Consider the following 26,793-nt stretch of genomic DNA (forward strand, 5'->3'; position numbering starts at 1 on the left):
AACAAGAAATTAAGAAGTACATGGAAACAAAGGAAAATGAAAACACAATGGTCCAAAACCTCCAGGTTGCAACAAAAGTGGTTCTAAGAGGGAGATTTAAACAGCCCTACCGCAAGAAGCAAGAAAAATCTCAAATAAACAACCTATCATCCTTATATCCAAAGGAGCTAGGAAAAGAACAAAGGAAAAGTCTAAAACCAGAAGGAAGGAAATGATAAAGCGTAGAGCAGAAATAAATGATACAGAAAGTAAAAACCAATAAAACAGATCAATGAAACCAGGAGCCAGTTCTTTGAGGAAAAAAAAAAAATCAATAAAATTGACAAGCCTCCAGCCAGACTTGTCAGGAAAAAAAGAAAAAGAAATCAAATAAGCCATATGAGAGAGAAGAAATAACAACACCACAAAAATATAATCATAAGAGAATATTATGATTGAAAACTATATGCCAACAAAATGGACAACCAAGAATAAATGGATAAATTCCTAGAATATATAAACAACTAAAACTGAAAGAGGGAGAAATGGAAAATCTTAACAGACCAATAACAAGCAAAGAAACTGAATGCTAAAAAACTCCCCAAAATCAGAAGTCCAGGATCACACAGCTTCACAGGGGAATTCTACCAAACATTTAAAGAAGAGTTAATTCCTATTCTTCTCAAACTATTCCAAAAAATAGAAAAGGAAAATTTCCAAATTCATTCTATGAGGCCAGCATTATCTTGATACCAAAACCAGATAAAGACACCACTAAAAAAAGAGAACTATATTCCTGATGAACATAGATGCAAAAATCCTCAACAAAATACTAGCAAACCAAATCCAACAAAACATCGAAAAAAAAAAATCCCACAATCAAGTAGAATTTACTCCAGGACTAAAAGGGTAGTTCAATATTCTCAAGTTAATCAATGTGATACATCACATTAATAAAAGAAAGGATAACAACCATATGATTATTTTAATAGATGCAAAAAAGCATTTGACAAAGTACAGCAACATCCATTCATGATAAAAATCCTCAATAAAATAGGTTTATAGAGAATATACCTCTACATAATAAAGGACATATATGAAAAACCTACAGCTAGCATCATCCTTAATGGGGAAAAAGAGCTTTCCCCTAAGGTCAGGAATAAGACAAGGATGTCCTCTCTCTCTCTCTCTCTCTCTTTTTTTATGGTCAATAGATTCTTTTTCCTTTTCTTGTATATATATTTTTTAAATGTTTTATTTATTCATGAGAGATACAGAGAGAGAGAGAGAGAGAGAGAGAGAGAGAGAGAGAGAGAGAGGCAGAGACACAGGCAGAGGGAGAAACAGGCTCCATGCAGGGAGCCTGACATGGGACTTGATCCCAGGTCTCCAGGATCACAACCTGGACTGAAGGTGGTGCTAAACCACTGAGCTACCAGGGCTGCTCTTTTTTTGTATATATATATTTTTATAGAAGTTCTATTTGCCAACCCAGTGCTCATCTGGTCAAGTGGCCCCCTCAGTGCCCGTCATCCAGTTACCCCATCCTCCCACCCACCTCCCCTTCCACTACCCATTGCTCGTTTCCCAGAGTTAGGAGTCTCTCATGTTCTGTCACCCTCTCTGATATTTCCCACTCATTTTTCTCCTTTCCCCTTTAATCCCTTTCACTATTTTTATATTCCCCGAATGAATGAAACCATATAGTGTTTGTCCTTCTCCGACTGACTTACTTCACTCAGCATAATACCCTCCAGTTCCATCCATGTTGAAGCAAATGGTGGGTATTCGTGGTTTCTAATAGCTGAGTAATATTCCATTGTGTATATAGACCACAGCTTCTTTATCCATTCATCTTTCGATGGACATCGAGGCTCCTTCCACAGTTTGGCTATTGTGGACATTGCTGCTATAAACATCGGGGTGCAGGTGTCCTGGTGTTTCACGGCATCTGTATCTTTGGGGTAAATCCCCAAGAGATTGGGGACCCAATTGCTGGTCATAGGGCAGATCTATTTTTAACTCTTTGAGGAACCTCCATACAGTTTTCCAGAGTGGCTGCACCAGTTCACATTCCCACCAACAGCGCAAGAGGGTTCCCCTTTCTCCACATCCTCTCCAACATTTGTTGTTTGCTGTCTTGTTAATTTTCACCATTCTCACTGGGGTGAGGTGGTATCTCATTGTGGTTTTGATTTGTATTTCACTGATGGCAAGTGATGTGGAGCATTTTCTCATGTGCTTGTTGGCCATGTCTATGTCTTCCTCTGTGAAATTTCTGTTCATGTCTTTTGCCCATTTCATGATTGGATTGTTTGTTTCTTTGCTGTTGAGTTTAATAAATTCTTTATAGATCTTGGATACTAACCTTTTCTCTGATATGTAATTTGCAAATATCTTCCCCCATTCTGTAGGTTGTCTTTTAGTTTTGTTGACTGTTTCTTTTGCTGTGCAGAAGCTTTTTATCTTGATTCAAGGCCCAATAGTTCATTTTTGCTTTTGTTTCCCTTGCCTTCATAGATGTATCTTGCAAGAAGTTGCTGTGGCCAAGGTCAAAAAGGGTGTTGCCTGTGTTGTCCTCTAGGATTTTGATGGAATCTTGTCTCACATTTAGATCTTTCACCCATTTTGAGTTTATCTTTGTGTATGGTGTAAGAGAGTGGTCTAGTTTCATTCTTCTGCACATGGCTGTCCAATTTTCCCAGCACCATTTACTGAAGAGACTGTCCTTTTTCCAGTGGATAGTCTTTCCTGCTTTGTCAAATATTAGTTGACCATAGAGTTGAGGGCCCATTTCTGGGTTCTCTATTCTGTTCCATCGTTCTATGTGTCTGTTTTTGTGCGAGTACCACACTGTCTTGATGATCACAGCTTTACAGCTTTGTATTACTAACTTGAAATCTGGCATTGTGATGCCTGTGGCTCTGGTTTTCTTTTTTAATATTTCCCTGGCTATTCGAGGTCTTTTCTGATTACACCCAAATCTTAAGATTTGTTCCAACTCTCTGAAGAAAAGTCCGTGGTATTTTGATAGGGATTGCACTGAATGTGTAAACTGCCCTGGGTAGCACTGACATTTTCACAATATTAACTCTTCCAATCCATGAGCATGGAATATTTTTCCATCTCTTTGTTGTCTTCCTCAATTGCTTTCAGATGTGTTCTGTAGTTTTTAGGGTATAGATCCTTTACCTCTTTGGTTAGGTTTATTCCTAGGTATCTTATGCTTTTGAGTGCAATTGTAAATGGGACTGATTCCTTAATTTCTCTTTCTTCAGTCTATTGTTAGTCTATAGAAATGCCACTGATTTCTGGGCATTGATTTTGTATCCTGCCACACTGCCGAACTGCTGTATGAGTTCTAGCAATCTTGGAGTGGAGTCTTTTGGATTTTCTATGTACAGCATCATGTCGTCTGCGAAGAAGGAGAGTTTGACTTCTTCTTTGCCAATTTGAAGGCCTTTTATTTCTTTTTGTTGTCTGATTGCTGAGGCTAGGACTTCTATGTTGAATAGCAGTGGTGAGAGTGGACATCCCTGTTGTGTTCCTGATCTTAGGGGAAAGGCTCTCAGTGTTTCCCCATTGAGAATGATATTTGCCATGGGCTTTTCATAGATGACTTTTAAGATATTGAGGAATGTTCCCTCTATCCCTATACTCTGAAGAATTTTGATCAGGAATGGATGCTGTATTTTGTCAAATGCTTTCTCTGCATCTATTGAGAGGATCACATGGTTCTTGTTTTTTCTTTTGTTGATATGATCTATCATGTTGATTGCTTTACGAGTGTTGAACCAGTCTTGCATCCTGGGGATAAATCCCACTTGGTCCTGGTGAAAAATTTTCTTAATGTACTGTTGGATCCTATTGGCTAGTATCTTTTTTTAAAAAATATTTTATTTATTAATGAGAGACAGAGAGAGAGAGAGAGAGAGAGAGAGAGAGGCAGGGACACAGGCAGAGGGAGAAGCAGGCTCCATGCAGGGAGCCCGATGTGGGACTCGATCCCGGGTCTCCAGGATCGCACCCTGGGCTGAAGGCGGTGCTAACCCGCTGAGCCACTCGGGCTACCCTATTGGCTAGTATCTTGTTGAGAATTTTTGCATCTGTGTTTATCAGGGGTATTGGTCTATAATTCTTCTTTTTGGTGGGGTCTTTGTCTGGTTTTAGAATTAAGGTGATGCTGGCCTCATAAAACGAGTTTGAAGTATTCCATCTTTCGGAACAGTTTTAGTAGAATAGGTATTGTTTCTATCTTTCGGAACAGCTTTAGTAGAATAAGTATTGTTTCTTCTTTAAACGTTTGATAAAATTCCCCTGGGAAGCCATCTGGCCCTGGACTTTTGTGTCTTGGGAGGTTTTTGATGACTGCTTCAATTTCCTCCCTGGTTATTGGCCTGTTCAGGTTTTCTATTTCTTCCTGTTCCAGTTTTGGTAATTTGTGGTTTTCCAGAAATGCATCCATTTCTTCTAGATTGCCTAATTTATTGGTGTATATATTGGCATAATACGTTTTTAAAGGGATGTCCACTCTCCCCACTTTTATTCAACACAGAACTGGAAATACTAGCCACAGCACTCAGACAACAAAAAGAAAAGGCACTCAAATTGGTAAGGAAAAAGTCAAACTTTCACTATATACAGATAACATGACTCTCCATGTAAAATACCTGAAAGACTCCACCAAAAACTGCTAGAACTGATACATGAAATTAGTAATGTCATAGGACACAAAATCAATGTAGAGAATTCTGTTGCATTTCTATACACCATTAATGAACAGCAGAAAAAGAAATTAAGAATGTTTTCTTTCCATTTCCAATCCCATTTCCAATTGCATAAAAAACCTAGGAATAAACCTAGCCAACAAGGTGAAAGACCTGTGCTCTGAAAACTATAAAACACTGATGAAAGAGGGACACCTGGGTGGCTCAGTTAGGTATCTGATTTTTTATTTTAGTTCAGGTCATGATCTCAGGTCCTGGGATTAAGCACTGTGTAGGGCTCTGTGCTCAGTGGGGTATCTGTTTGAGGATTCTCCCTCTCCCTTTTCCCCTTCCCCTGCTTGCACATGCTCTCTCTAAAATACATAAATAAATCTCCTTTTAAAAAAACAAAAACACTGACGAAAGAAATTGAAGACAATGGGGAAGATATTTCTTACCTCCGTATGACTGGAGGAACAAATACTGTTAAAATGTCTATGATGCCCAAAGCAATCTACAGATTGTTATCTCCATCAAAATACCAACAGCATTTTTCACAGAGCTAGAACAAACAATCCTAAAATTTGTATAACACCACAAAGGACCCCAAATAGCCAAAGCAGTTTTGGGGGGAAAAAAAAGAAAAAAAAAAGCAGAGTAGGAGGCATCAGAATTCTGGACTTCAAGTTATTATTACAAAGCTGTAGTAATCAAAACAGTATGGTACTGGCATATAAAAAAGACACACAGGGCAGCTCCGGTGGTGCAGCGGTTTAGTGGCGCCTGCAACCCAGGGTGTGATCCTGGGGACCTAGGATCGAGTCCCACATCAGGCTCCTTGCATGGAGCCTGCTTCTCCCTCTGCCTGTGTCTCTCCCTCTCTATCAATCATGAATAAATAAATTAATTAAAAATAAATAAATAAATAAAAAAGACACACAGATTAATAAAACAGAATAGAAAAACCAGAAATAAACCCTCACGTATATGGACAATCTTTGACAAAGCAGGAAATAATATCCAATATGAAAAAAAATCTCTTCAACAAATGGTGCTGGGAAAGTGGATAGAGATGTGCAAAAGAAAAAAAGCTGGACAACTCTCTTATACCATACACAAAAATAAATTCAAAATGTATTAAGGACTAAAATGTGAGACATGAAACTATCAAAATCCTGGAAAAGAACACTGGGAGTAACTTCTCTGACATCAGCCAAAGCAAGTTTTTTTTTCTAGATAGGTCTCCTGAGGCAAGAGAAATAAAAGCAAAAATAAACTCTTGGGACTACATAAAAATAAAAAGCTTCTGCACAGCAAAGGAAACAATCAACAAAACTAAAAGGCAACCTACAGAATGGGAGAAAGTATTTGCAAATGACATATCTGAAGGGTTAGTATCCCAAATATATAAAGAACTTATAAAACTCAACATCCAAAAATCAAATAATACAATTATAAAATGGGCAGAAGACATGAAGAGACATTTTTCCAAGAAAAACATACAGATGTCCAACAGACATGTGAAAAGATGCTCATCATCACTTATCATCAAGGAAACGCAAATCAAAACTACAATGATATAACACCTTACACTTGTCAGAATAGCTAAAATCAGCAACACAAGCACAGGTGATGCGGTTTGGTGAGAATATGGAGAAAAGGGAACCCCTGGCACTGTTGGTAGAAACGCAAACTGGTACAGCCATTGTGGAAGATAGTATGGAGGTTCTTTGAAAAGTGAAAATTAGAGCTAGCCTAGTTCTAATCCAGCAATCGCACTATTGGATATTTACCCAAAGAATACAAAAACAGTAATTCAAAGGAATACAAGCACCCCCATGTTCATATAACAGCATTATTTACATTAGCCAAGATATGGAAAGCAGCCCAAGTGTCCATCTACAGATGAACGGATAAAGAAGATGTGGCACGCATATCTGTCTATATACATAAAACATGTAAAATGGAATACTGCTCAGCCATAAAAAAGGACAAAATATTTCCATTTGCAAGGACATGGATGGACCTAGAGGGTATCATGCTAAGTGAAGTAATTCAGAGAACGACGAATACCATATGATTTCACTTATATGTGGAATTTAAGAAAAACAAATGATCAAGGGGGGGGGGGGGAGAGAGACAAATCAAGAAACACTTTTAATTATAGAGAAAAAAACCTGATGGCTACCAGACGGGAAGAGGGAGGATAGGTTAAATGATGGGGATTAAGGCATACCTGTGATGAGCACAGGGCACTGCATGGAAGTGTTTAATCACTGTGTTATTATACACCTGAAACTAATGTAACATTGTATATTAACTCACTGGAATTAAACTAAAAGCTTAGGGGTGCCTGGGTGGCTCAGTCAGTTAAGTGTCCAATTTTTTTTTTTTTAAAGATTTCATTTATTTATTCATGAGAGACACAGAGAGAGCGAGAGGCAGAGACACAGGCAGAGGGAGAAGCAGGCTCCATGCAGGAAGCCCGACGTGGGACTAGATCCCGGGTCTCCAGAATCACGTCCTGGGCCAAAGGCAGGCGCTAAACCGCTAAGCCACCCAGGGATCCCCCATAAGTGTCCAACTCTTGATCTCAGCTCAAATCATGAACTCAGGGTTGGGAGATTGAGCCCCACGTACTTAGGATTCTCTTTCCCTTACCCCCCCCCCCCCCCGCCAAAAAAAATGCTTAAAAAAAATAAAAAGCAAACTCCTGACCATCTAAGAAGCCTGTATGTGCTGATCCTTGCCAATCTCTTGTCCTTGGCTCTCCTATGCACCAGCCACAGGGACCTACTTTATGCTCTTGGAAAATTTAATCCTTCCCATTTCAAAACCTTCATACAGGCTAAAAGCCCCTTCTTCCCAGATCCCTCTGTCTGGTTAACAACTCCTCCTAACTTCTTTGGGAAAAACCTTTCTTAACCTCCAGACTAGGTTAGGTCTCCTGATCATGCTCCGTTTGCCTCTCACCAAAGAAAAAAAATCTGCTTGGTAATTACACTCATAATGATCTTCACTATGTCTTAGACAGTAAAATTCTGAGGTAAGGAACTGTTTTTTGATTGCCACCGAATCCCTGGGAATCAACACCAAGTACAATGCCTGGTTCCATTTTAGGAGCTTAAAACTTGTACTGAATAAATAAATACAAGTTCAGAGGAGGGTTGGGGAAACAGTAGCTATTAATCTAGTTAGTACTTCTCTGTAACACTTAGCACATCCTGCCCAGCATGCTTATTAATATTTAATATTTCCTTTCTTGCTGGATTTTTAGTTCTCTTTTGTACAACTCTGAATATTCCACTGCCTCCAATGATAGTGGGGTTCAGAGAAGATGCTCCAGGCTGAGGAAATTGTATGGAATAGAAGGGAAGGTTAAGTGGCCCGAATAGAAAGAGAAGGGTGAACTCTACCTGGAGGGCAGCTGTGGCCAGAGGTAAGAACAGGTTTCTTGCCCTAATTTTTCCTTCTTAGGGGCACTGGAGTTGACCTCTCTTTGTGGGGATGGGAGGATTCAAAAGGACAACACTTACTTGTTCCCATGAAGAAATCATATGACGTTCAGCAGGTGGTTTTTCTATGATAGTCACCTCTGTCACACCTGGGGAAGATTCTGGAAGAGAAAAAGAGAACCCATAGAGTTGCAATGGGCCTGCTCTCACATATTTCAATACTAGAGGCTGTTGATGAGTATCTAGGGAATATCAATCAGATTCCTCCGAACAGTATTTATGATTCCTGTGATAAAAACAGGAAGAACTGGTCAGTCCTTCACAGACACTCAGTCCCACAACCTAGGACCACACATTCAACCTGGTAGAAAGGGCACTGTAACACCCCCTACACTCAGTCACTGCTCAGCACTTCAGTTGTTGGAAAAAATCAGAGATTCAACATTCCTAGTGATTTCATACTGAACTTCTCACTTATGACATGGTCAAAAAGAAGGAATAGCACCAGAAGCTAGAAAGAGACATGGCAGGTTCTTCTCTTCCAGGTTTCAGAATAAGCGTGACACTATCAACCCTTTGGTTTTGGGCTTTTGGCCTCTAAAACTGTGAGAACAAGTCTGTTGTTCTGAGTTACATGGTTTGTGGTACATTTTATGGCAGCCCTAGCAAACTAATATAAATCCTATCTACTTTTCTGTGATACTATGCAGATTATTCCCATTGACACGGCTCTGTTTTAGGACATGGTCACTGCAAGTGTATATGCAAATTAAAGCCACAAACTCTGTGCTTTGATCCATCCTTAGCATACCACCAGAGGACCTTCTCCATACCTAGGCTTGTTTCCTATCTGATCTATTCGGTTCTCCATGTGATTTCTGGAGGATAAGGCCCTTCTATATCTGCCTGGTCTTATCTTCTTCCACTCAGGAAACTGAAACACCCTTTGTTCCAGGTGTTTCAGCTTCCTCATTGTCTCCACCTGTGTGCCACACCCCTCCAGAACTAAATCTATACTCATCTTTGATTATGCTGTATTCCTTTCCCATTATAATATATACCCAAATGTGTCCATGTGTCTCATCTACCCAAATCCTACCTAGACTTCAAGGCTATGCTAAAGTTCTACCTCCTTCATGAAACCATTTCAGATGACTCTAGTTCACCATGATCTCTGCTCTTCCCGATATCTGAACCCATCACATGCAGGGTTGGGGCCACATATGTTTATACTTAATTATATTCTTTTTTTTTTTTTTTTAAGATTTTGTTTATTCATGAGAGACCAGAGAGAGAGAGAGAGGGGCAGAGACACAGGCAGAGGGAGAAGCAGGCTCCATGCAGGGGGCCTGACATGGGACTCGATCCCGGGTCTCCAGGATCACACCCTGGGCTGAAGGTGGCGCTAAACAGCTGAGCCACCCAGGCTGCCCCTCTATTTTGAACAATATTTTGGTTATTTACCATAAATAAATACTGTAAACAGGGAATGTATTGAAAATACTTTTTTAAATCTCTAAGAATAAAGCAAAGACTTCTAATCTAGTTTAACGTATAAAATGGTTCCTAGACCCAATCCCTCCAACATTTTTGTGGGGAGGCTTCCCCATACCAATAAGCAATTCTCGGATATCATGGTGTCCTACAAGGGGACAGATTATGAGTTCAGTCTCTAAGACTGCTACCCTCCCCACTTCAGACATCAGATACAAGTCTATGTTTTCACATGTGCTTCCTACCAACCTGCTACAGATTGGGGGTTCTCAAGATCCCCTCTCCTTGTACTTCAGATACTAGTCAAAAGCCCAGGCTATCACCCGTAGTTCTGACTGCCTATAAATCAGGAGGTTAAGACTACCTCCTCAGGCTCCATTAATTTGCAGGAGTGGTGCACAGAATTCAGAGAAACAGTTTACTTACTTGATTACTGATTTATTATAAAAGAATATAACACAGGGATAGCCAGATGGAAGAGATGCTTAGAACAAGGTATGTGGGAAGGGACACAAAGCTTCCATGCCCACTCCAGGCAGGCCACTCTCCTCACATCTCCATGTGTTCACCAACCTGGAAATTTTTGGGTTTTTATGGAACTTCATTACATAGGCACGACTGATTAAATCATTGACCACTGAGCACTGATTCAACCCTTCAGATCCTCTTCCTTTCCTAAAGGTCAGGGGACGGGACTGAAAGTACCAACCCTCTAATCACATAGTTGGATCCACTGGCAACCAGCCCTCATCCTTAAGTGCTTTCCAAAAGTCACCTCATTAACATAATGGATCTTTACTACTTTCAACACTTGGGAAATTCCAAGGGTATGGGGAGCTGTGAGCCAGGAACTGTGGACTAAGACAAAATACACAGTTGACCCTTGAACAGTATGGATTTGAACTGCATGGGTCCATCTGAACACCTGTTTTTTTCCCAATAAATACAGTACTGTAAATGTATTTTCTTTTTCTTATAATTTTCTTAATATTTTTTTCTCTATTTCATTATGGTAATACAGAATACAATACATACAACATACAAAATAATGTGTTAATCAACTTTATGTCAGTAAGATTTCTGGTCAACAGACTATTAGTTACATTTTGGGGGAATTAAAAGTCATATACAGATTTTCTACTGCACTGTTGATGGGGGGCAGTTAGCAGCCCTAATCCTGCTTTGTTCAAGAGTCAGCTGACATCTGAGTGAGCAAATACATATTTCTTATAAGTCAGAATATCACAATGTGGTTCACTGATTCTATAATCATGTTAGTGTCCTTTCTATGCATCATAAAATTTCCTTCAAGTTGTCACAAAGTTCAGATCTTGAGATGTAGCAAAAGCCCTAGAAGGCAAAGTATTCTGGATTCCACATATTCTAATCTTGGTTTATACATTCACTAGTTGTGTGACCTGAGATGAGTCTTCACCTTTCTTAGCATTCAGAGACACAATAATTACATTTCCCTGATAAAGGAAGCAGAAGCAGCAAAGGTAAAGGTGCTTTGGAAAAGTAAAAAAATATACTCAATTTTTTTTTTTTTCTGCCTTCTGTTCAATGTTCTAAGATATTGGGAACCATGGTACTATGGTGGAAAAACACCATGAAGGAATGCCTGGGTGGCTCAGTCAGTTAAGTGTGTGCCTTCTGCTCAGGTCATGATCCCGGGGATTCTGGGATCCAGCCCTGCATTGGGCTCCATGCTCAGTGGAGAGGCTGCTTCACCTTTTCTCTCTCTCCCTGCTTGTGCTCTCTCTCAAAACAACAAAAATCTTAAAAAAACAAAAAAACAAAAAAAACCCAAAACCAAACAAACACCATGAGCTTCAAGCTGTTAGACTTGGGCTAAGTCCTTGCTACTCCCTTGACTAGTTAGGATGGAAGATGCTTTCCATGTCTTCAGGGTTCCATGTGGCATTGTTCCACCAAAGCTAAGACAGTGAATAGTAAATGTTATTCACATTTTATAGAAAGGACATTCAGGTTGAGGGGCTAGGTCACTCCAAGTACCTAGGCTGACTCCAAACATGCGTCTACTGAAGAGTTTATGTCTGTCCTTCAGCAAAGCCCTCTAGCAACTATCCTATGCAAATATAGAGCTTAGGTTCAATCAGTCTTAGCTGCCTACTATACCCACTGTTGTAGGACAGAACAATACAGAATTCTTTGTCAATGATCCACCCGGTTGCATAATGATGTCATCTGACAACATCCACAGGGCAGTCTAGTATCTAGCGTTGCTGAAGGACACACAATGTAAGTACCGGACATTAAGCTTTTGGTTGCCAACCCTTCCATTTCAAATATATCCATCTTAAATAAACAAATTGCCAGTCTGTGACACAGCTACTAGCTAAACAACGAGGAACCAGGTCACCGCATCTGTGAAGTTCTCCTTTTTAAAAGCCCTGAGTAACTTGGGGAACTGTTTGATGGCTTGACTGACCCCTGCTTTTCCCCCTCCTGCACCTGAATTCCCACGTTTAAGTTTTACATTCACCAAAAAAGAGTGGTTCTGTGAAACCCTAGCCACCCCATCCTTGGATACTAATAAAGCAGAGACTCAGGTCTGTTCCTCTTCTCCCTCAAGTGGCTGTGGGGCCCTCAGGCATGGCATGCACCCTCTTGGACTTTTGAGTAATATATCCTTTTTTAAAAGTTCCCTGATGGTTGTTACTGAGGTGCATCTTGCAATCACTGTAAGAACCACAAGGGCCAGCCCAGCCCAGCTACAACATTGGCTCCAGTCAGGAATATATCTGTGGGAGCTCATCACCAACTACATATGCTCAGGTGAGTGCCTCAGGCTTTCCTAGCCAATAGCATCACTGTCAATAGGCTGAGATGGAAAAGTGCACAACAGTTCCGTGCATAATAGGCCCATGTGTAGGGGCTACAGGCTCATACAAAACTGTTGTGATGTCAATAGGCTGAGATGGAAAAGTGTACAACAGTTCCGTGCATAATAGGCCCATGTGTAGGGGCTACAGGCTCATACAAAACTGTTGTGATGCTACTACAGGAATATATCTGTGGGGGCTCATCACCAACTACATATGCTCAGGTGAGTGCCTCAGGCTTTCCTAGCCAATAGCATCACTGTCAATAGGCTGAGATGGAAAAGTGCACAACAGTTCCGTGCATAATAGGCCCATGTGTAGGGGCTACAGGCTCATACAAAACTGTTGTGATGCTACTACAGATAAAGCTGCACAATGGAATAAACAACATTGAGTTTAAAATGGAATCAGGAGGTTAGAAGGGGGAGCCCAAGTGCTGTAGCACTCTATCAATTGCATACCTCAACAGGAAGAGAGTTACCTTGCATTCCCAACAGGTAAAGCCTGCTTTACCACTTCAGCAGGAGGAAGAAAGAATTTCTCCTTGCCCAGCAACAACTCAGACAAATGAGAAACCACCATCACCCTGCACTCTCACTTTCCTCCAACAGACCTCCTTCAAAGCAACCCCTCCCAACTCCCTCCTTTTTCTCTATAAAGTAACGTGTCTTATCTTTGATTTCTGGATTCACCTATTGTTTGCCAGAGGTTGTGTGTCCAGAATTGCAATTCTCTGTTATCCCCTCCCCCCAAAAAACAACTAAAAAAACAAACACACAAACAAACAAAAAACACAAAAAACCACCAACTATCGTGCTGATAAAATAACTGGCTATTTTACTTTTAGGGCTAACAAGGACATATGACACTTTGAACACATTCAAGACAGGTCAACTGGTCAACGTGCTGCCTTTAAAAACCTTCCTATAATAAACTGTTTAGGAAGTACTAACTGTAGGGACTTCGTTACCCAATATAAACAGCAGTGGTAGGGAGGGGGTACTGGGGATGAAGAAGGGGAGATAGAAAATAAGTCTCATTTGTATAATGCTCTATTTCAGGGAATTGGTATAAATTATCTTTTAATCTTTCAATGAAGCAGGTATCATTACCTTTTTTTTTTTAAAGATAAGAAACCGGTTGAGAGACATTAAATAATTTCATAGAACTGAATCTCTAACCACAACTGCAACACCAAGCCTAATTAGCTTTTTCTACTATATTCTCTTAGTAGTTAATTCTGACGGGGATGGGAAGTAGCTTTCCTCACACCAAGCAATTCTTAGACATCAATTCAACCCAATTCTGGCACCATCTATCCAGAGACAGCATCCACAAGCTAAATGCTCAATCCCACAAAACTGCCCTCCACTTAAGATGCTAATTCCAAAGCCAAGTTGTTAATTGTGCTTCTGACTGGCTATAAATAAGAGGTTCCTCCTTACTGAAACCCTCCTTTGGTTCAATTACTTTGCTAAGGTGACTCACAGAACTTAAGACACCTACTTTCTTAACAGATTACAAAGGATATTATAAATCAATAGATAAAAAGATGTATCGGGCAAGGTCCCAAACAAAGCAGCTTCTGTCCTCCTGGGTTTGGGGCCCAGCACAGTGACACATGGAAGTGTTCTGGTTCATCAACCTAGAAGCTCCCCAGACTTGCTTCTTTTGCATTTTCATGGAGGCTTCATTATAGAGGCACAATTGATTAAGTTATCAACCACTGGCAATTCATTCAACCTCTAGCTCCTCTCCCTTCCTAAGAAATCAGGAAATAGGACTAAAAGTTCCAACTCTCTAATCACAGTGATTGTTCAGGCAACCAATCCGCAACCTGGTTACCTAGGAGGTTTCCAAAGGTACGTCAATAGAACAAAAGACACTTTTTATGACTTATCACTTAGGAACTCCCAAAGATTTTGGAAGGTCTGTGCCAGAACCAGAAAGGAAGACCAAATATGTATTTCTTATTATAAATCACAATATCACAGATAACCAAAAGCATTGTGAAGATGTTTGGAAAGCAAGAGCAGGAACAAGTTGTCCTTGGTCTATTAAGATGTCACAGGAGAAATAGTAACTGACTAGGCCTAGCCATCCCCACTCTCCTGCCTCTGGGACCAATGACAAGTATTTGTGACCAGCCTGGCTGGAATAATCTGTATGGCAGAGTAGGAAATGAAATATTAAATGAACCTATGAAACTCAGGTCTTTAGTCTCAGCGCGCTGCACTCTACATAATTGTATGACATGCTACAGATGAAAACTCTGTGGTAGCTTACTCCAAAGTTGGGTGCTATCAATTCCTTTCTTCCCTGCCTTCCCAAAACAGTTCTCCATTGAGAGGGGGAGTCGATTTCTCCACCTTCTTGAATTTGAGGTTGGCCTGTGATGGCTTTGAGTAATAAAATATGGCAAGGAGATGCTGTGCCAGTTTTGTACTTAGGAAACCTGAGTTTCCTCTTCCTCTGTGCCCTGAGCCATCATACACTGAATCCAAGCTACTTTTCTGAAGAAAATGTTGAGAAACACTGAGAAGCCAGACATGAATGAAAGCCATCTTGGATTTCCAGCCTAGCTGAGGTATCAGATAATTCCAGTCCCAGCTCTATTTAATTGCAACCACTTGAGAAACCCAAAATGAGAACCCTCCCAGCTGAGCCCAGTCAACTGACAGAACTGGGAGAAACAGTAAATTTCTATTTAAATCCACTATGTTTTGGGGTGGTTTGCCACCCAGCAATAGATAACTGGGACATACACCCCAGTAGAAAACAAATCTCTGGGATCCCTGGGTGGCGCAGCGGTTTAGCGCCTGCCTTTGGCCCAGGGCGCGATCCTGGAGACCCAGGATCGAATCCCACGTCGGAGGGTGCATGGAGCCTGCTTCTCCCTCTGCCCATGTCTCTGCCTCTCTCTCTCTCTCTCTCTCTCTCTCTGTGTGACTGTCATAAATAAATAAAAATTAAAAAAAAATTAAAAAAAAAAAAGAAAAGAAATCTCTGATGTATTTAATGAGAACCTTCTATGTCCTCAGCTTGGGAGAATTGTGGAGGCCGAGAAAATTAAGGCCATTCCACTTTAAGTTCAGTGTTAGCACAAGTACAGCCATCCCAGGCCCCTGTGAATAAAAGCTGAAATTTACCTTGCTTCAGTTACAGGAAAAAACAGCTTACAGCTCAATGCCCTTTAAAGCCCCATATCAGAATGTAAACAGAACTTGAGAAATTCCTCCACCCCTTCTGGAGGTTCCCTAGACCAGCCCATAAAACTAAGCTGAAACCCACCTCGGGGTCCAAGTCCCTGCTCCACTGTGTCGGGTATACTTGGACCCAAGCTCGAGCTTGTAAATAAACCATCGTGTGTTTGCATCGGTGTCGGCTCCTTGGTGGTTTCTCGGATTAGCAATCTCGGGCACAACAAAAATCATTGCCAGAGATAAGGAATTTAAGTAGGAGACACAACCTCAAGAAATATTGCACAAATACTACAAACATGAAAAAAAAGTGAAAATTTCAAGATAATATATATGTGAAACTGAGTAATACAGATCCTAAGGGCCTCAGGAGTTAAAGGTAGAGGGAGGTAGATAAAGACTGAAAAAGTGACAGAAAATGATCAGATTCAGTTGATCTGGGCCTTTAAAGGATAATGGGCCATTCCTGCAGACTGGCTCACTGAAAACCTACTCCTGCTCCCTTCTACTGTGCATTCCTGTATTTTAGAGACTGGACAGATAAAGACTACATTTCCCAGACTCCACTGCAGCGAGGCCCCCTCAGACTAATATTTCTGCATGGAAACTCACTCTCATACAGCTGGGAAGGATCAGGAGAAAGGGTAAGTGGGGAAGATTAGATCTTCTTACAAGCATAGCTGCAAAGGTGTTTGGATCTCATGGTGTTGAGAGCTGTGACAGAAGCAATGGCATTTCATAAGCCTGCAGCTTCCTTAGCATACCAGCCATAGGTACTTCCCACTCAGCATCTTCTTTCTGCAGTGTGGTCCTCAACCTGCAGGCTGCTCCTTTTAGTGCTGCCAGTGATTTTGTGGTCTGTTTCTTCATTGATCCATTGCTGCTTTAAGATTTAGAAAAGTCTAGCCTTAAATTAGCTGGTGTACTCTATGGTCTGCAACCAAGAACTCTGACACATACAGTGTGCATTTGTGGGTTCAGAAGTGACTTTTCAGAACAGGCAGATGTGCACAGGTCAGAGAAAGAGGTCATTTACATGACCTAAAAATAGTGGCCATAGAGCTAAAGTACGAGAATCTGGAATCCAAGATGTGACATTAATGGTCTTTAAGAGCCAGAGGGGGAAAAATGGAGATATCTCTGTGATTAGGTAAGAACATTCAGAGAATAATTGAAGAAAACTAATCTATTGCATAAATCAAAGAATTAGATAAGGACATACTAGAAACCATAGTTTGAAGGCAGGATAGTGGGGGACTTGGGGGGTGGGATAAACTGCATAGGAAAGAGTTGACACAGCCAACCTGAGGTAAACATTTTTAGAAGCACCAGCTTGTAGGGTTCAACTTTGGCTGAACCTGGAAATTTGACCTTTGGATGTGTTCTGTATTGACAAAGTGATTTTGCCCATCTTTGGCTATACTACTATGCAACTACAAAGATACATCTGCTATCTTTCTAGGAGTCTAAAATTTCATTAGCTGTGCCTGATGGTTTTACCTATTTGACCAGCCCCCACTTAAGCCCCTAGAATTTGAGTCTTAAGCAGACTTCTCTGAGCGTAAACACTGCATGTATTATTGCTGCATTTCATTGCTTAGGGAAGCAGTGTATTGTATAGGACCACTGACATGAGGGAAAATTTCAGAAGCCTATGCATGGATTCCTCTAGACTCCATCTGATACATCTTTATACCTTGCAAATTAATGTAATACAGTATAGCTGGGAGTCCTGTTTCTGAGTCCTTCTAGAGAATCACTGAATGTGCACACGGTTGTGGAACACCAGAAATATGTCTCCCTCTCTTCATTTTTAACATCTATGAACTAGTTGTTTTAGGCATATTTTTGGCCTAAACAGTTGGTTTTTCAGAGCTAGGTTTAAAATCTTTTCCTATTACTAGGTGACTTAAAGCCTATTCATATTTATTGTTATGGTCTTAACTTTGCATTATGTTATACTTACTATCTTTCCCCCTTTTTTAGATGTATATCATTTGATTTTTAAAATACTTGGGGGAATGTATTAAGTTTTCTATGGCTACATGATAAATTACAATTAATTAGCAGATTCAAACAACCACCATTTTTAGGTCATAGTTCTGTAGCTCAGAAATATGGCACAGCCCGAGTAGGATTTTTTCTGGGGCTAAAATCGATTTACATTCCTATCTTTACACGTGGTATGCTGACTGCTTAGGTGTCAGCTGTTGTGTTTTCATGTAGAGCTCCAGGCATTTTCCAAGTTCATTCCTGCATAATTCAATTCCTTGTTGTTGTAGGACTGAAGTCTCCTTCCTTTAGCTTGCTGTTAGCTGGGGTCACTTTCAGTTTCCAGGGGCATTTGCATTCCTTGTCATGTATTCCTATCCATTTTCAAGCCTGGAATTCATAAGAAATCCTTTTCATGCTTCAAACCTTTCTGACTTCCCCTTTCGTTAATAGCTTGTTTTAAAGGGCTTATGTGATTATATCAGGCTCATTTGGATAATTGCCTGTGTGTAATCTCAGGTGTGATATATCATCAATTTCATAGTCCTGGGCATTAAGGCAGGGTATTTTTGAGGGATGTTTCTAGATTTCCTCCCCCAGCATTTTTTTTTTTTTAAGATTTTTATTTTAAGTAATCTCTACACCCAATGTTGGACTTGAACTCACAACACCTAGATTAGGAGTCAGATGCTTCACCAACTGAGCCAGCCAGGCACCCCTAGCTTTTCTTTTATTAAAAAACCAACGGCAAACCAACAACACCTTTTTTGAGATATAATTCCCATACCTAAAGCCCACCCTCTTAAAGTGTGTAATTCAGTGGTTTTCAATATATTCAGAGTTGTGCATCCGTACCCCCAAAAAAGTAACTTTGTGTCTTTTAGCAGTCACTCCCCATTCCTCACTCTCACCCTTCTGAGGCAACCACTAATCTACTTTGAGTCTATAGATTTGCCTCTTCTAGACATTTCACATAAATGGAATTACACATATGCCTTTCTAATTGGCTTCTATCACTTAGTTTTCAAAATTCATCCCTATTGCAGCATGTATCAATACTTCATTTTTATGGCTAAATAAATTTCTATTGTATGGATATACCACATCTTATATATCTATTCTTCAGTTGATTGACATTTAAATTGTTTCCTCTTTTGACTGTTATAAATAATGTAGCTAAACATATTACTGTGCAAGTTTTGAGTGTAAATAAGATTTCATTTTCTTGAGTTCACATCTAGAAGTGGAATTGCTAGGACATATGGTAACAGTATATTTAACTTTTTGAAGAAGTGCCAAACTTTTCCAAAGCAGTAGTGCCATTTTACATTTCCACCAGCAGTGCATGTGGATTCCAATTTTTCCATAACCTTGTAAACACTTATGTCAGTCTTTTTGATTATGGCCACCCAAATGGATGTTAAGTAGTATGTGACTGTGGTTTTGATTTCAATTTCCCCAAAGAATAATAATGATGATCATCTTTTTATGTGCTTATTGCTCATTTGTATATCTCCTCTGGACAAATTTCCATTGAAATCCTTTAAAGTTGGATTATTTGACTTTCATTGCTGAGTTGTAAGAGTTCTTAATAGTTTCCATCTATAAGTCCCTTCTCATATATGGGATTTGCAAACAGTCTCTCCTATAGGTTTTCTTTGAACTTTCTTAATGATACACTGAAAAGCAGTGTTTCATATTGAATCCATTTTTATGTAATTTAATTCTCCTTTTCCTTTTTATTTTTAAGCGTTTTATTTATTGATGAGAGACACAGAGACATGGGAAGACAAAGGGAAGAAGCAGGCTCCCTATGGGGAGCCTGATGGGAGACTTGATCCCAGGACCCCGGGATCATGACCTGAGCTGAAGACAGACACTTAACCACTGAGCTACTCAGGCACCCTATGTAATTTAATTCTGTCTGGAGTTTAGTTTTAGTTTTCTTCTGCTTCATAATTGTTTTTCAGGAAAAACAGTTGAAACAGAATAGAAAACCCAGAAACAAACCCACAACTATATGGTCAATTAATACAATGGGAAAAAAAGTCTCTTCAACAAATGATGTTGGAAAAACTGGACAGCCACATGCCAAAGACGAAACTGGACCACTTTCCTTCACCATACACAAGAACAAACTCAAAATGGATTAAAGACTTAAATGTGAGACCTGAAGCTATAAAAATCCTTGAGGAGAGCACAGGCAGTAACCTCTCTGACATAGGTCCTAGCAACAATTTTATAGATATGTCTCCTGAGGCAAGGGAAATAAAAGCAAAAGTAAAATATTGGGATGACATCAAAATAAAATTTTCTGCACAGCAAAAGAATCAACAAAACTAAAAGGCAACCTAAAAAATTGGAGAAAATATTTGCAAATGATGTATCTGATAAGGGGTTAGCATCCCGAATATAGAAAGACCTTACCAAACTCAACACCCAAAAAACCCAAATAATCAAATTATAAAATGAGCAGAAGACATAAAGAGACATTTCTCCAACAAAGACATAGGGATGGCTAACAGACACATGAAAAGATGCTAATCATCACTTATCATCAGGGAAATGCAAATCAAAATTACAATGAGGTATCACCTCACACCTACCCCAATGGCTAAAATAAACACAAGAAACGGCAAGTGTTGGTGAGGATACAAAGAAAAGGAACCTTCCTGCACTGTTGTTGGTGGGAATGAAAACTGGTGTAGACACTGTAGAAAACAGTGTGGAGGCTCCTCAACAAGTTAAAAATAGAACTACTCCACAATCAAGGAATCACACTATTGGATATTTACCCAAAGAATACAAAAACAGTAATTCAAAGGGATACAGGCACTCCTGTGTTTACTGCAGCAGTATTTACTACATAGCCAAACTATGGAAGCAGCCCAAGTGTACACCAATTGATGAATGCATAAAGATGTGGTATACATATACAATGGATTATTATGTAATCATTAAAAATGAAATCCTGCCATTTTCAACAACATGGATAGAGCTAGAGTATCATGCTAAGTGAAATCAGTCAGAGGAAGATAAATACCATATGATCTCATTCATATGTGGAATTTAAGAAACAAAACAAATGAGTGAAGAAAAAAAAAAGGAGAAACCAAGAAACAAACTCAACTATAGAGAACTGATGGTTACCAGAAGGGAGGTGGGTCAGGGAATGGAGGAAATAGGGGATGTGAATTAAATACTCTTATCATGATGAAAAAACAAAATGATTTTAAAAAATCACAGAAAAAAAGAAGTCTAGATGGAGAGGACAGATATACAGTTGAACCTTGAACAAGGTTAGGGATTATGAATTATGAATCCTCATGAAGATGGAAATCCATGTATAACTTTGGACTCTCCAAAAACATTACTAATAGCCTACTATGAGAAACCTTAATGATAACATAAACAGTTGATTAACACGTATTTTGTATATGTATTATATACTGCATTCTTATAACAAACTAGAAAGAAGATAATGTTAAGAAAATCAGAAGGGTAAATATATTTATACTCTTGTACTGTACAAAATCTATGGATAAATGAACCCACACAGTTCAAACCTGTGTTCAAAGGTCAGCTGAAATTGATCTTGTTGTATCTCAGGTAGATCAGAATATATTTAATCATCCGTTACCAAAATTAACATTTCCTTACTCATTTCCATTGAGTAGGAAACACTTCATCATCATAAAAAATTTTTCCTCGTTTGTTTAGCATTTCATATCCTGATTTTAGTCTTAGCTCTCTATAGGTTCTGGTACTTGACACCCTTTCCAGTCAGTTGAAGCAAAGTACAGATATTTTAGCAAGTTTTTCAGGTATGGGAGAGAGATGCGAGATTTCCTTTTTCTTTGAGCTTTTATTATCAATTGCCAAGTCTCTTCCTTCTTTTTTGCACATTTTCTCCTCTGGAATATATACATTTGGAATACTGTCCCTTTCAATTGCATGGCTGATCCTTTAAATAGCACCTACTTTAAAGTCCCTTTCCTGCCCCTCTGCTCAGATTTACCCAGTTATTACTGTTATACTTTCAGATTGGTGGTTTTAAACTTTCTGTTGCTTCAACTAGTCTCTTCGCTGGCATCATTTCTGGGTCTGCTTTTGGCATAGAGCCTTCTAGCAGTGAAGGAGTGGGGCCGGGACAGTGCTCGGATTTGTTTTTTTCTCTTTTTACTCATAGTTATTTTGCACTTCTGGCATTCTCTGTCTTTAAGTAGTGTTGGGCTTGGTTCTGGATAGAATGGTCATAGTTATGGAGTTATTTCACACATCATTTAGAGAAATGAGATTTTGGTGTGGTAGTTTGCCCTACACAACCACCACTGACTTCAGCCACCTTGTTTTTAAAAATTCTCTTAATATATTTTCAAAACAAAAACCAAATGTGAAAAAAATAAAAATATAATGGATTTTTGACTTATGATTATTAGCTTGAAATTATGAAGTTTTGATTAAATCGATATAAAGTATTAGAAGTTTCACGAGGGGGATCCCTGGGTGGCACAGTGGTTTAGCGCCTGCCTTTGGCCCAGGGCGCGATCCTGGAGACCCGGGACTGAATCCCACATCGGGCTCCTGGTACATGGAGCCTGCTTCTCCCTCTGCCTATGTCTCTGCCTCTCTCTCTCTCTCTGTGTGACTATCATAAATAAATAAAAAAAAAAAAAAAAAAGAAGTTTCAGGAGGAAACCAGCTTCGCTATAAATTTAATTACCAGAGTTGTTTAATGCCAGACATCTGGAAAGCTCAATAACATAAAAATACTAAATGTATAAATGAAATTTAAAATGTTTAGTTATTTAATTATTTAGGTCTTTAAATTGAACTGACAGCTTAAGGGGAATTTGGCCAGTCTTGAGTAGATTAAACATTAATTAAAAGACAGCTTCTTTTTTAATGGGAGGACAGGTTGGTCTTGATGATTAGATCTTTTCTTGCCCAACTCTATAACTTCATTTCTAAACCTTATTATTTCTCTCAAACATATGATGGTGTTTTGTCCTCATTTACTGCAGCATTTATTGTAGACACTGGGGAATACCAGCAAGAACAAGACAAGGCTCCTAAATTCATGGACTTCTATTACAGAAGAGACAAGTAAATTAAGAAAGCAACCCAACAAGCAATTCCAAGTAGTGATCAACCCATAACGATTATTAAAAAAAATAAATAAACGATAAGGGAAGACAATGACGGAGAAAGGTATTACTAGAAGTACATTCGGGGAATGCTTCTCTGAGATACTGATATTGAATGAAGTGAGGTTTGAAAGAGAACTGCAGATGGGGAGGGGGAAGGGTCTAGTAAAGGCCTTGAAGCAGGAACAAGCTTGCTAAGTTTATAGTACAAGGAGGCAACTGTGGCCAAAAAACAGTAAAAAATAAAGTCAGAAAGACTGAGGAGGGGGCAGATCATAACGACTGTGGGTCACGGTACAGAATTTAGATTTTATTATACATGTGATAAGCAGGCCTCGAAGCATGCCACGCAGCCTACTTAGGCTACTGTTTTCTTCTTTGGTTATCTAACCTCAATTCGTCTTTCAAAATCTAGCCTCATCTCCCGCAGGACGTATTCCCAAACTCCCTGACTCCGCAGAGAAGGTGAGTCCCCTCCTCCTGTGTGTTATTTCAAAGCGCTGACAGAGGACTAGCGGCCGCCTTTCACACCTCTGGGGGTACCGAGGCTGTTGATTTTCCTCACGGAACCCCTTCGGTCCCCCTCGCCATCTTCGCAGCCCCTAGGTGTAACACAGCAGCGGGTCCTGGATAAAGGTCCAGGAAGGGAAAAACCGACCCATTCAGCGGCGCACGCCTGGACTCGGACTCCCTCCGACCGCTCGGGGCGCGGTACCCGGAGGCGCGTGGGAATCGTCACCTCGCACCCGCGCTGCGAGGCTGCGCGCAGCGTTCCCCCGCTCTCTGCTACCTACCGGGGGAAGAAGGCTCGCGCGCGTTTCAAGGATACTCCCCTGGCCAAGAATGCCTCTCGGGAAACCCAACGTGCCCACGGCCAGGTGCCTGCTGTCTCCCCCTTCTGCGCGCCTTAGCTCGTCCTTTCCGAGCCCCGGGGGGTGGGCGGGCCTGGGCTGGAGGTGGTGGTCGTGGTCGTGGTGGTGGTGGGGGGGACCTTCGGCCTTCCCGGCTCTGCGTCCGAGCACTCCCCGCAAACGCTCCCGGGCCCAGTCACGCACCCGGCTCCGCTCTCCTCCTTAACAACGGAAGTCACAGCGGCGATGCCCACTGGCGCACAGGGGCGCAGGGTCCACGTCGCCGCTCCCGGCTTCCAGCGTACATCCCCTCATCCCGCAGTCGCTTCCCACGGCCCCCCGCTCCACTCACCGAGGATGCGGGTGATCCCCAGGGTCAGCTTCTCCAGATGCGGCTTGCTGCAGCCCGGGGGCGGCGTCTCCTCCATGGCTCGCGTCCCCGCTCCGCGCGCGGCGAGTGCGGGTGCGGGGACCCGGCGGGAGAGCCGGGCGGGCGGGACGGCGCTACGCCGCCCCGGAGGCTCGGACATCAAGTCCAAGGCATGCCGGGAGTTGTAGTCCTCGGCGCCTGAGAGCGCGGCGGGGCGGAGATGGGAGGCCCGGGGTGCTCTGGGAGGAGTAGTCCCGCGGCAGCCTCGTTCTCCCTGTCCCGGCGGTCGCTCCACCCCAAGCCGCGGAGACACAGCGACTCCTCCACAGGGACCCTCCCGCCGCGCCTGGGCCGGCCGCGCAAGCGAGGGCGGGCCTCTGCGCCGTGCGGCCAATGGGGACTGGGCCTGCAGGCCGGGGCGGGGCGGCCCCGGCGCTACGCCCGGAGTGGCGGTTGTTTCAAGATGGCGGACGTGGCGGGCCCCTCCCGCCTGGGCGCGGCGGCGTTCTGGAGCCGGGACTGTATCCTTTGCCCGCCTGGCAGGGGGCGCCGGCGCCCTCCCCGGTGCGGCGAGCGGCGAGCGGCGAGCGGCCGCCTGGAACTCTGAGCGGGGGGGAGAGGCTCGATGCTGTCCCCGGGGGCGGGGCCGGCCTTTCCGGCCGTCGAGGGGGTGCCGGGCTCTCCGCTGGCCGGGGTGTTAGGGAGCAGAGAGGCTGACTGTGTCTCCAGACTGGAGCTCTAGGTGTGGGGGCTGAGCGCCGATGCTTCCCGGCCCTCCTCGGCGGTGAGCTTTGAAAAGATGGCCTAGAGTCGTGGCCCGGCGGGGGGGGGGGGTGGGGGACGGGGGGGGGAGGGGGAGGGCCCCTGTGACCGCGGTGACCTCAGGCCCGCCGAGTCTCTGCGGAGGAGAGACCTTGGCTTAGGACTGTCCTTGGCCTGCGTTGTTGGGAGCAAGTCAGGAAGGGCCTTGTCCGACTTTGTAGGCCTGTCAGCGATGTAGGTTTTGGTCCTGGCGTTTTTCGGAGAGGTGTGGGGCTGAATGTGGTCCGGTGGTGCTGGTTACGGAATACAAAAGCGTTGCAAATCATTGCTCCTGGGAGGCGTGTTGATTTTACGTGTGGATCGTGAGTCACCGCTGGCAGGATTGGAGTTCTTGGGTTGTTTGGAGGGTGTGTGTGTGTGTGTGTGTGTGTGTGTGTGGAGAAGCTGTTGGGGTGGTGTACCCGGTTCAAGAACTGGGATGAGGTGTGTGACAGAACTCGTTCGTTCTCTGGTTCAGGTAGACTGGCCCAGCCTGATGGTTGGGTCTTGGCCAGTTACCTCACTTAAAAAGGTGTGACCTGAAAGGACAGCCCGTGTATTGGGTGCCTGCAGAGAGGCAAATCTCTGTGTCTGTTTGCTGGGATCCATGATAGCAGTGTGTGAGGCATGGCTGTTAACTTGGGCAGAATCGTCCTCTGCACTTTCTACTTAGCTCCCGGTGAAACTTACAAAATTGTGTTATCAATAGTTTTCCTTATTGAGTGACAATACTAGGATGGCGGTGTCATGTGGAGGGAGGGATATTTTTTGCAATCCTTGCTGCTCAATGTTTAGGGTTAGGCCCTTTCTAAACATAATTACCATTTGTCTCTGATAGGTGGGTGACAATCAAGTAAAATGCACCAGCGCACTGTGCACATTAATTTTTTTTTTTTCTCCTTACGCATCAGGAAGGACACAGAGAAAATGTACATTGGGAACTGGGCTGAATTAGGAAGTCAGGAAACTGGGATGAGTCTTCTCAGGAAACGCTGTGCTTGCAATGGTAGAATTTTGTGATGGTGGAGATATTTGAAGGTTATCAGCTTCAAATAAAGTGCTTTTTTAGTGTAATCATTTTCATAGCAACCTATGTGGTTTTGGTTATCATTCCTTACCTTTATCAATGACCAATGGAATTGTTCTGATAGGTATAAATGGTGTGTGTGTGTGGGGGCAGTGTATGGCTGTGGTACTGATTAAGTTAGTAGGTAAATGAACTGAGCCCTGTGCTCTTGGTCAAAGCAGCACTGTATGCTCACTTATCATATACTTATATTCCTCCTTATTTCATATAGAAGTCCTGCATCCTCTCCTTTTTTCTTACATTCTAACTTTGAAAATTAATGTGAAATACTCATCTTTCCATAGAAAGTGAGGAGTTGAAATTATATGGGCAAAATGGTAGTAATTACATTGATAGAAATCCTGATGTGTAAGTGACTTGCAAGGTTACTAGTATTACCTAGATCCCTCACCTGTTCTGAAAAATGACCAATTACCATCCAGCCTCAGATATGTCAGTAGGACACAAAAGCAGTTGTCCAATGTAAATTTACTACTGAATCTTTGCTAAAAAGCATAAGGATAGTTATGACTCATTTGGTTTAATCATGTGTCTTTGGATCTTCATCTCTTTTTCTGTTATATGGACAAATTCCTAGATCACCCCTTAGCCTTTGTATAGAACTTTCAATAGGAAAAGACCAAAAAGTATGTGTATATAATCAGATATACCTCTCACAGTAATTGAAAGACAGATATTCAGTGCTTTGCCTAAACAATTAGAGAAATGTGATTGAGATATTTTCCAGTCCTAGATGTTTCTGTCATGTGAGGACAGATCATCTCTGACTGAACGTCATCTTTTTTACTGTTGGCCTTATGAGTTATGCATCTCCTACACAGTATGATTCAGCAGTGCTGTTTTGCACAAGGTATGTTTTTATACC

General features: G+C 41.7%; 2 protein-coding genes across 23 annotated transcripts in view; one reads left to right on the top strand and one right to left on the bottom strand.

The window, feature by feature from the left end:
• The window catches only part of TPGS2 (tubulin polyglutamylase complex subunit 2), a 96,908-nt gene extending 72,526 nt beyond the window's left edge, over positions 1–24,382 (bottom strand). For 3 of the 5 annotated variants that reach the window (XR_011996230.1, XM_072732269.1, XM_072732268.1), the window contains exons 1-2: positions 24,023–24,382; positions 8,222–8,301 (exon numbers count right to left, since the gene is read on the bottom strand). Coding sequence is in view for 4 of the 5 variants with exons in the window: in XM_072732269.1 (XP_072588370.1) it covers positions 8,222–8,301; positions 24,023–24,200 (258 nt within the window). In the remaining variant the exon portion in view is untranslated. Of the gene's footprint in view, positions 1–8,221; positions 8,302–23,613 lie in introns of all 5 variants that reach the window. The other 2 variants (XM_025997002.2, XM_025997000.2) reach the window with 2 other exon arrangements.
• Positions 24,383–24,456: 74 nt separating this feature from the next.
• The window catches only part of KIAA1328 (KIAA1328 ortholog), a 348,897-nt gene continuing 346,560 nt past the window's right edge, over positions 24,457–26,793 (top strand). For 2 of the 18 annotated variants that reach the window (XM_025996997.2, XM_072732245.1), the window contains exon 1: positions 24,457–24,561. Coding sequence is in view for 5 of the 18 variants with exons in the window: in XM_072732240.1 (XP_072588341.1) it covers positions 24,504–24,561 (58 nt within the window). In the remaining 13 variants the exon portion in view is untranslated. Of the gene's footprint in view, positions 24,562–24,581; positions 24,825–24,923; positions 25,037–26,655; positions 26,779–26,793 lie in introns of those variants that run through there. The other 16 variants (XM_072732240.1, XM_072732239.1, XM_025996993.2 and 13 more) reach the window with 12 other exon arrangements.

This window comes from Vulpes vulpes, chromosome 13, assembly GCF_048418805.1.
Source record: "Vulpes vulpes isolate BD-2025 chromosome 13, VulVul3, whole genome shotgun sequence".
NCBI lineage: Eukaryota > Metazoa > Chordata > Mammalia > Carnivora > Canidae > Vulpes > Vulpes vulpes.